At 35.7% G+C, this 11,175-nt stretch overlaps 1 protein-coding gene across 2 annotated transcripts; it reads left to right on the plus strand.

Moving 5' to 3' along the window:
- Positions 1–265: 265 nt before the first annotated feature.
- On the plus strand, positions 266–7,884 carry LOC105179667 (probable low-specificity L-threonine aldolase 1). Of its 2 annotated transcripts, none has more exons than XM_011103315.2 (10): positions 266–403; positions 1,179–1,642; positions 2,994–3,105; positions 4,737–4,787; positions 4,969–5,040; positions 5,135–5,267; positions 5,351–5,409; positions 6,204–6,304; positions 7,481–7,547; positions 7,638–7,884. In XM_011103315.2, the coding sequence occupies exons 2-10, from the start codon at positions 1,200–1,202 to the stop codon at positions 7,677–7,679; spliced, it is 1,080 nt and encodes a 359-aa protein (XP_011101617.1). In that variant the 5' UTR covers positions 266–403; positions 1,179–1,199; the 3' UTR covers positions 7,680–7,884. The 2 variants fall into 2 exon arrangements, with proteins under 2 accessions (XP_011101617.1, XP_011101618.1); XM_011103316.2 differs by lacking the exon at positions 266–403 and adding an exon at positions 543–814.
- The last annotated feature ends 3,291 nt before the right edge of the window (positions 7,885–11,175 follow it).

The raw sequence follows: 11,175 nt of genomic DNA on the forward strand, positions 1-11,175 counted from the left end.
ACAGAGTGAGTTCACAGAAATGAAGAATCTTTTTTCTTTTATATGTAATTTTTCCTGGTTATTTTCACTAGTCTTTTTAGGCTCCCGTGAATTTCCTTCGCATGCATGTCTATGCCCACCAAATTTGGACATTTTTGGTGATGCCAAAAAGAGTTTGGTACTTGGGTAGAGTATTTGCTGGGCCACTGCATGTCACCCAAGATTTCAGTTCCCAGGGTGAAAAAGATTCCTCCTTTTTAGTAGTTGTGGTGGGGTAAGGTTGGTGGGGAAAATGTTTGGACTTATTGCGTTTCAGTTTGGAATTTTGTGAGTATAAGTTCTGTAGGGTGTGTTTCTCTGTGTAGATATGTATTAGAATTGCTTTTCTGAATTCAGAAGAGTGGGGAGCTCATTGAATTACAAGGTGATATGCATTTTTTAATGATTCTTAGAATCTTAATTCAGGTTCACCCACATAATTGAACGTAAAATGGTTGATTTTCGCCTTTAATTGGCTTTCACATGGTTTAATGCAACTTTCTAACCTTTCTTTTCTGTTGCTTTTTATTTGTGAATTGAGTATCTCTTGGGAAATGATTAGGAGTTTTGAATTTTTTCCTTGAGAAGTGACACAGGAATCGGTTGAGAAGTACTGTGTGTACTTGGAGGTTGAGGGAACTGCTGATTTGCACCAGCTTCCTGCAACATCCAGTTATCTGTTTCTGAGTTTCTTGTTCCACTTGACTTGTAGATTTAGAAAGAATGAAAAAACATATTTCTCATTTTTGTCTTTGGACATGAGCAAAGGCTGCAGAGAGTTGAATGGAATGTATGGGTACGCCCTTATTGGATTTTTGTCTTTCATGATTCATCATCAATATAATCCTTTTATTGTAATTTCTGGGGACTGCAGCAACATCTTCTATTACGACTCATCATCCATATGTCACACTTCATGATATCTAATTGTTATGAGATAAATCTACGTTTCTGTTGAGAAGTATAAAGCAAAGGTATGCATTTGATTTGGATAAATATGTAGAGGTTTCTCTGAACATTTGCATAGTTGACACAAAAGTCCAGTGGGACTAAATTAGAACTCTTTCTATAAGGTTTTCCTGGGTGCTGAAAGTAGTATATGATTGTTTAATATCTTCTTTTTTGTAAATCTAGTTCTGCTAACCTTTAATTGTTTTCAGTCTGTTGGTTAATTAGTGAAAATGGTGACAAGAAGAGTGGATCTTCGATCAGACACTGTCACTAAACCAACTGAAACCATGCGGGCTGCAATGGCGAGTGCTGAAGTTGATGATGATGTTTTGGGCTATGACCCAACTGCTGCTCGCCTGGAAACTGAGATGGCAAGAATCATGGGCAAGGAAGCAGCATTATTTGTCCCTTCAGGCACTATGGCCAACCTTATCTGTGTGCTCACTCACTGTCAGATCAGGGGAAGTGAAGTCATTCTCGGAGATTATTCACACATCCATATTTATGAAAATGGAGGAATTTCTACAATTGGAGGTGTTCATCCAAGGACAGTCAAGAATAATGAAGATGGAACAATGGATATCAACCTAATTGAAGAAGCAATAAGGGATCCGAGCTTCGAAATATGTTATCCAACTACTAGGCTCATCTGCTTGGAGAATTCACATGCGCAGTAAGTCTTATCTTTTAAGAGAAGATACTATTGAATTACTGAAAGACGTCCTGCCATATTATTTATTAGAATTCATTTTAAGTTTCTGATGTTTCAAACTTTGACGTGAGTTATTCTGCTGGGTTTTTCATTGGCAGTTTGGCCATCTACTTTACCTTGCATCGAGAGTCTCACTTTTCTGCATGTACCATTTGATAATATCTGAAGAAACTTTTATATAGAACTTAGAGAAGTGGATGATTTAGGAGAATCAACCATCCATATCAAAGTGAATAATTGCACAAACATATATCTCTATTCACTGAAGGATATAACAGATAAAACTTCTGACATCTGGTGGCCTAATAAGGAGCATGAGCTCAAGCAGAATGACTAAAAGCCTTTGCATGGTGGGCCGAAATTATTATGAGGTTTCTTTAAATTTGGAGGATTGTTAGCGCTTTTTCTATGAACGTGTTATGCTTATCTTTTCTTGGTGGGAGCAGAAATGTGGTTGGTTCTTTTGTAGTATAAGAAGATGCATCAATATGACAAATATCCAATGTGCAATTACAATGAAAAATAGCAAAACAAAGAAACAACAATATTGATGGAGGTTGTGAACCTTTTACTCTGAGAAACATGAAATTTCTCTTCTTAGTAAAGTCACATTTTAGTCCTTTTTCGTTGTTTGGTAAGGATGTCAGGAGGAGCAGGAAATAGGTGGATGTACTCAAGTTCTCCTTGCTCAGGTACACAACTTCTTTGGAAGTTGGATAGGTGGAAGGATTGGGCTGAGAAGTAGAAATCCATAATTCATGCATAACAAATCTCAGGACATATAGCTAGTCCGGAATTGAAAACTTAATACAGGAGCATTGAGTTTCATTGGAGGCACGCTAGCACACCTTGGGCTTGATGAAGATTCATAAAATATGTGGTAATACATAGTCACATTGTTTGAAACATTTCCAGTCGTTTTGGTAGACGGCAATGGAATTGTTAGAGCAGATGTTCGTTTTAGAAGGGCGGCTTTAGAAAGTGAAAATTATCTTCAGGGATCTGCCATGTTTGATGCATCGCAAATCACCTGAAGAAATTTTCCATTTGTGTGTTTGAACCTGTTGATGCATAAAAATGGAGATCTTCCAAATACTTCGTTACATTCATTCTTTAGCTGGAGTGACATTATAGATGACACTAAGACCATTTGTTCTGATTGTTCCTATGGAACTGTACTGGCCTGCCTTTCGTAACGTATATGGGAAGCTAGGATATTACAGTTTTCCAATTCTTTTGTTCTGTTGAGAAGTACTTTTCATCCCTTCTTGTGATTGTGTTCCCTTATGAAAAATATCTCTTATTGATGCAGCTCTGGTGGTAGATGTCTGTCTGTAGAATATACAGACGAAGTTGGAGACCTAGCAAAGAAATATGGGTTAAAGCTTCATATTGATGGAGCCCGTATTTTTAATGCATCTGTGGTGAGTCAATTCCCGTCCCACAAAGCATTCAGCATATTCATATAAGCTTAAAAGTATGTAACACTGCCCATTGAGTTGGACAATTTAATTTTCCATGATTGCTCATGCATCAATGTACAACATATCCCTAAGAAGAAGCAACTGAGATAAGTAAACAAGTGTGTTTAAATGAGAATTTGATTTATGTTATATGCAGGGGAAGAAAATGACAAGTTATTGGAAATTGGTGTATAATAAGTTAACCCAATAAGTAGAGAGAATAGAAGAAAAACATCAGATGGAAATAAGAAGCCTGTGGAGGATGGTCTAATCTACATTATTTATATCTCTTGCAATTTTGTTCAGAGCGTAAATGTCCCTATGGACGTTATTAAAGGAATGGAATGTTATTATGGTGGTTCAACTGAGAATGTTAATGAAACAGATTTAGTTAACTGTAAATGGTAGTCAACAAAGATGATGTTTTCAGTAATTTTGTTCTATTAGGGGAAGGCTACGGAAGGTTACATGGCCAATCTGGAATATATGATCCAGGTCCTTGGTGGGATAAATGGAAATATTAATTGATCTAGCGCGGTTCTCGGAAATGACAGAATCCACAAGACCAGTTTCAGACATGCTTGATGTTGAATTTAACTCGTGAGGATAGTTTTCACTCTTTAAATGGATCATATTATCATGATCATGAGGAGAGTTAGCCAAAAGGATATTGAACGTCTCTTGTCAAAGAATAGGATTCATGGTCAAAATATAGAATTGAATATCTTTGTTAAGTTACTCTGCTTTCATCAAGACAGCAAAGAATAATTCACAAATGGGCAATTAAGAAGAATGCCCAAACAAACTAGTCTGGAGCAAAATCTAAAACCTACAAACAGAATTACTAGGTCTGACATAACTTTCATTAATTCATGAGTAATTATATTACCAACAGTTCTCATTCTCTATTCGTTTTACTAGTCTTACGGTAGCTTTTATAGCCTGTTGTCCACTAACTAATCTATTGTTAAACAAAAATCAATTTTTGATGTTAAAACAAATGGAGGTGGTCAGACTCACAGGCTTGAGCATATTCTATTAAGCACTTCCTGTTCTCCATTTTTATTTCAAAAGCTCTGTATCACTGAATTTAACATTGGTAACTTTGTCCACTTGTTGTTGAGTCAATTTCAAACTACTATAATATTCACTTGATCTGGATACTACATGTACACATACTGCTGAAGTGTGCATATAAATGAGATACGAAAGCATCATTTATCATTTTGCTTTGATTTCCTAGCATATGATGTGCCATCAATTGTTGAGGAGAACCGCTATGTGCCAAGAAGAGACCACAAACTCATTGCTGATCATGGGATAGTTATGAAGTATTACTGTCAAAATTTTGTTGTTTATATAAAATTTCAAACATGGTGCCATAGATTCTCTGCACAAATAAAACGATCATGTGGAACATTTATACAGTTTTATCAGTGTGTTAGCATATGTATAACTTACTGGAAACCTGGGAGAATGCAGACGTAACATCAAATAAACAACATTTTAAGAGGCTTGGCCTAACTTTTTACTTTATATCCTTACACCATGTTACTTTCTGTAGCTAAAAATGGGATATGTCTGTTTTCCAGGCTCTTGGAGTTCCTGTTGATAGGCTTGTACGGGCTGCTGATTCAGTAACAGTATGTTCAACATTGTTTCCTCAGTGATCTTTATGAACTTTCTTGAAAACCGTCGCAAAATAAGTTTGTTACAATTGTAAATTATTGATTCATTAATTGGTATGGATGGTTCCAATGGTTCTCTTGCTTTTGTTACCACCCCCACCGTCTAACTCCTGGACCAAACTATTATGTGATGTAGGCTTGCCTATCAAAAGGTCTTGGTGCTCCAGCTGGAACTGTAATTGCAGGTTCAAAATCCTTCATTTCAAAGGTAAGCTATCTTCAGATTTTTTTCATCAGACTTCAGATCCTCATTTCTGTTGTAATTGACAGCAACCTCCTTTGTCTTTGGATCTATTTAAAAGGCTAAGATTCTTCGGAAGACATTAGGCGGCGCTATGAGACAGGTTGGTGTCATATGTGCTGCTGCTTTAGTTGCATTGGGAGAAAATGTTGGTAAGCTTGAAAGTGATCACAAGAAGGCTAAGATTTTGTCAGGTTAGTTTCTAACATGGATTTGAATGTTAACGCCAAAACCCACACCTATATCTCTGTAACACTATTTTTTCGTTATCACTCAGAGGGGCTTAACAAAATTGAAGGTTTAAAAATTAACCTGGCTTCAGTGGAGACAAATATTGTAAGTTTCATTACTGTTATAGCCTTAAGATAAAATTAGTTAGCTGCTTTGCACTGGCCTCTCTTCATTGCAAACTTACTAATATGTTGTTTAGCTGTCTTGATTGGCAAACCTACAAAATTTCAGTTCTTTGGGCATTTTAATATTTTAAACTAGTGTTTAGTATTAATCTTTGCATTTATAATATAACCAGAACTTTATTTTTGAAGACCTGAATTTCTATCTCAAGATTCTTATATCTAGCTTCCAGTATGAATATAGCTTTCAGAGATGTTCAAACAAGCTTCTATTTTGCTAATGCATCATCCCAATCAAACTTTCTACTTTAAATGCATCCATCTCTAGGTAATTCAAACCTATTCTTATGTCTGTGGAATTGTTTAATCAGTTGACATATATTTAAATCCAATAAAACAGAATTCCAAGTATATGGGTCTTGTTGCTTATGCATTGTAGATAGAGTTGTCAATTAATTTGAACTAGTCCTGCCAACTATGAGAACCTATATGGGGAATTCCAGGTGATTGCTTCCAGAAACTTTAGACTAGAAAGGTTCTGTTTAATTGTGTTAGGTTTTTAGAATCCGTTAGTCTGCAGCCCCCATTGTGGTTAGAGCTACTCAGGAAAAGAATGAATGCATGTTGTAACTTACCCAGTCAGTGTATCGATTTGTACTAATATAACCTGATTGATATGTAATTGCAAATTCTCTAGATTCTTAGAGAAGGCAAGTCTGATTTTCAGTCTATTCATCGAAAGTCATAATTTAAGTCTTTTCCCTTTTATGTTATCAGGTCTATTTTGATATTCTCGAGGAAGTGGGTATCACGGAAATAGAACTAGTAAAAAAACTAGAAGCACATGGTATACTTGTGATGGCAGAAGGTCGACTCAAGTATGGCTTTTCTCTTCAATTATCTTTAACTCTGCATTGTATCATTTTACTTGCATGCATTCGTAAAGGGCACTGCGGCACTGCTTCAGTAGCTCTGCTTGGAGTCACTGTAATATTCATGCATCATGCTGTAATATTCATTAGCTGATGGGAGTGTATGCATCATAGCATGATATTAAGTTCCCGTTCAGTTTGAAATCAGGTGTGATTTGTGAACCTTGATGGTCTGTACTACTGGTACTCAAATATGTTACAGGAAGTAATCACAAGGTTAGACAATCCTTCCTTTTCTAGTGTGAGATTTGAAGGCATCAGAACCTACTATGTTGAAACCTTCCCTTATTTTCTGCAATTTACACCAGCACCATCACTGGTTGAGGTGTCGGATATGTAGAGAATCATGACCCTCGTAAGCTGCTACATTTACAGAGATTCGGCATTTGCAATCATCTGTATTACTTCCATAATGCCATTCTCAGCAATAAAGTAGCTTGGTCTTCCAATAGTACCTTAGGTCATGTACTTGAAATAAGTTCTTTGTAGTTATACAGCCAAGCATTATAATAATTGACAGAACTGCCATACCTCTTTAAAGTTTAAATTGACCTGTAGGAAATCCTAGTTTGACATTCTTTACACCTGACCATGACATTGAGTGTTCTTTGTAAACTGATCGATGTTTCAATTGGTTTTAAGTTCAGCCTCAGGACTAAAGAAGCTGAAAAGTACCTTGATGTGTGAGATAGAAAATCTTGAATCATTTTCTGTTGCAGACTGAAGCAAAGCAAGTATTTCAGGCATTTGCTATTGTGATGTATGCACAATCTGTGTTGCATCCTAAATAGGCCTTACGAAAAGATCTGTACGGTGAAGAACAGTTACCTTGTTCTTCACTTCATTAAACTTGTTTAATATTGTCATTACATGAAACCAGATCTTATACCAACAGAGGACAACACCTACCTATGACTACTTCAACACTTTCCTAAGTGTGGTTGTGCAGGAGTCAGGACCTGTCCGTGTTTGCTTTCTCAGAGCACTTACAACTAAAATTCTGTTCATGATTATGTTGTAGTAGCAAAATTTTGTTCCTGTTTCTTCTGCCCTTCATCAGCATTCTCCTTGATGTCACATGAACATTTATAAACAACCTCTTATAAAGCAATTATTTGACAGAATCAGGCTTGTCATTCACCATCAGATCTCAGAATACGACGTTCAGTACACACTTTCTTGCATCCAGGTTATCTTTTTGGTGTTGGCATCTTCCACATGTGATTATGACCCTGAAGTTGGAGTTTCTGTTGATCCTGTTCTTGTCTTGCTCTTGCAGAAAGCTGTAACTGGAATGAAAGCTGAAAATGGTGGCAACTGAGGCTACAAAGACTTGATCTTAACTTGGTGTTAATGATGTTTGCACTTGCAACATATCAGTTTGAAACTTGTGTTTATATGGTAAAGTGTTAAACTGCCCAAGGAACTCAACTCTGGAAAGTAGATCCTGAAAACTTCTACATGTTATATTATCCATCCTATTGCAAAATCTGTCTTTTTTGGTCCAATTGAGGAAATTTATTTGATGTAGGCGATGGAAAAGCTCTTTTAATTATCTAATGACCGCTGAATGCACAAGTAAATTAACTGTTGATGGATGAACAGAGAACACTGTTCTGATAATTTACTCTATTCATGTGGCTGAGAGCCTTCACAACCCAGGCACAACGACGCAATTATTCCCCACGCTCTACCACTGAGCTAATAACCCTGTCATGTGAGCCTCCCGCTAAGAGCCCACTATGCCAAAAGCAAGAGAAACCGCATCTCTCTCTCTTTTCTTTTTTTGCCCCCATGTCCCTTCACCCGGAGGGACATGGGGCGTAACAAAGGGATCTCATCGGCTTATTCCAATTTAGGATAAGCTCATGAGCTTGGTCTTACGTCACCGTCAAGAAATGAAAGAAGACTTCCATCTCCAAGTTTAACACGCAGGTTAGTAAATCTTATTAGGTTCCACTTTCGTTCTGGTCTTATTTGGCAACAATTAATTGAATCAATGCAACAGAAGTCTGTAGCTAGGGATGATAATAAGTCGGGCTTGGGGTGAATTTGTGATCCAATTTGCTAAGAATTATTTGGATTTTGGGACCCAATTCAATTCGGATCCAGAAGCTAGTAATATATTTTTTGAAAAAAGAATACTCAAAACTTTCTAAATATGAAACAATAATGTTATTGAAAATAAATATTCCTTTAGTATTCTTTTAGTAAGTGTATAAGAACAAGTTTTACATTTTTAGATATTAAACCTTTTATAAGATTTTTGAAATAATTTTATATCATTATTTTAATTTATAGGAGTGTTATTTTTATGTATTACATGTGAGTATAAAAGAAATATATACATATTTTATATATGAATTAGGGTTGTCTTGCATGAGTGGTGACCGATGGACTAGACCATGCTGCTTTCCGACGGTTAGAGGATTTCAGCTCGCAAAATGTTCAACGGCATGTAACGTGTTAAATTGTTTGAGGGCATGTGTTTGTGCTCATGTTTAGCTCCCTCTGCTTTTGGAGGCATAACTCCCTCATCCTCATTCGACCTTCTTTTCATTGGAGTCATTGGCCTCCCATTTGCAATCTCCTCTATTTTTATGTGCTTTTCCGTGCTTGCTAATAACTCCTCTTGGATAGCTAAGATTCTCCTGATGTCGATTTCTTGAACCTGTTCTTCCTTCAATTTTGTTGCACGATACTTGCTAAAAGTTCTGAGTTTACATGTGGGACTTCGAGGACAGCCTCTGGAAACATTTGGACATACTCTCCTTCATGAGCATGATGGACTATGGTGAACAAGTACGAGGCAGTCTTAGGATACCGATTGTTGATTGCAAAGTGGTGCACGAAGCATCATGAGAGATGCTCAAAAGCCTGTAGATACAGGAAGCAATTGGCTAAACCAAGTCAAAGTTTTCTTAGTGAGAGTTGTACGCTTGCAGAACGCTACCTCGCTTGTCCAGCAAGTCTGCTCTAGCCAGAAATTGATCAGTTAAAGATCGTGGATCAATTCGAAAATGCGGTGGAAGCGTGAAGGACAGTCATAAAAAGCAATAAAGGAATAAAATCAGATCAAAGGGGTGTGTCTTTTGATCATTCCCAGGTGTTCAATGCAAATAAAAAAACAGAAAATATATAAAATAGACATTCGTTTAAAAATAGCAAAGGATGAAGAAAAGCGAACATAAAACTTAACCACGAAAAATACATTTTCTACATTCTCTATACGGCTACTTGCGTTGACTCCTTTCCGTTTTTGGATCCGTTCACTTAGAGGATTCAAGTATAGAACTCCTCTAAAGTTAGTTCACATCACACCGGGAAGATAGAGCTAACCTCTTTCTAGAAAAAATTAGATTCATGGACGAAACAAATTTCAAAACACACTATTAATTAATATATTTGAAATTTTTTTATCCTCAACTTGAATTTAATTAAAAAAATAGATAAAATTGAAAAGAAAGGAATTTATTTTCATATTTTGTGTCCTAGAAAACCGAGAGGCATATGAGTAGCAAGAGAGATATGAATCAGTGGAGAGAGAAACACATTGTGACCGAGCCACTAAGTTCATCTTTGAATGAGTCTTTCTCCTCAATCTTGGCCTGCAAGGTGGCGGCCAGGACATAAAATATTTGAATCCAGCTTGTTTCAATTTATTCAATAAATTAATTCAAGTACAATAATTAATTTATTGAATTTATTATTTAATTCAATTAAATAGATAATCAACAAAAAATTCATGCAAATATTTGATCTAATTAAATATACATATGTCCAAATATACACAATTAACAAATGTAATTTATTATTCAAGTCTAAACACATAATTAGTCCAGTACTAATTATTTGTAGCCGATCTCCACTAATTAATTAATCTAATTTATTAATTTAGACAAGTTTATCTACTAATTAATTAGTTCAATCAATTAATTAGCCCAAGCCTCTTTTAAATTAATTTAATTAATTTAAAAGACTAAGTCAAATTTAATTAATCAAATCAATTAAATTTTTGGATTATTCATCCAATGAATTATCCCAAATAAATGATCAAATCATTTATTTTTCTCTATGAATAAATTCAATTCAATTAAATTAATTTGTTTTTCTCAAAATTAATTTTTAAATTAATTTCATCACTTCAGCAATGATTTGTGTGTGACTATTTAGTTTACCTTCAGCCAGTCTTGAGCTTGTTTCCCACAAAATTAATTAAATCTAGTTTCATTAATTATTTTTTTATTATTTCATAATAAAAGAAATATTTGTTACAACAGGTAGACGTCTACCAACGGTCCATGACACTAGAGAGTAGTTGAATGTTGGCGTGAATATGTAATCTCCGAGTTCCGTACAGTCCTTCTGTCGACCTTTTCCTTGGCCTTAGTATAGGGTATGGAATTAGGCTTCTATTCTCATCTTGACTAGACAACTGTACTTCGTATTCTTAGATGTGTTTACTCTATGATTCGATCTAGGGTACCTATCCCTAATCGATCAATCGCTTTGGACAAAGACTTCAAGAGTTTAAACCATCTTGCATAAGAAAATTACTATCAAATACGAATAAGGAATAAATTCTCTTTTGAATATACCGTCTTTGCCACATACTCCGACTGACCACTTATAATGAACATATCTTACAACACAGTTACCGTTCCCCGAATCTAAAATAGAGTCTTCCTATGCACGTGATTGTTATGATTTTTCAAGCTTGAAAACTAATCCTGTACTATCAGAATCGAAAATTTCGATTGTACCGACCAAGCCCTCAAGACTTCTATATGACGACTCCCGCTAATAAGTTTACTCAG

Source organism: Sesamum indicum, unplaced genomic scaffold (genome assembly GCF_000512975.1).
Source record: "Sesamum indicum cultivar Zhongzhi No. 13 unplaced genomic scaffold, S_indicum_v1.0 scaffold00188, whole genome shotgun sequence".
NCBI lineage: Eukaryota > Viridiplantae > Streptophyta > Magnoliopsida > Lamiales > Pedaliaceae > Sesamum > Sesamum indicum.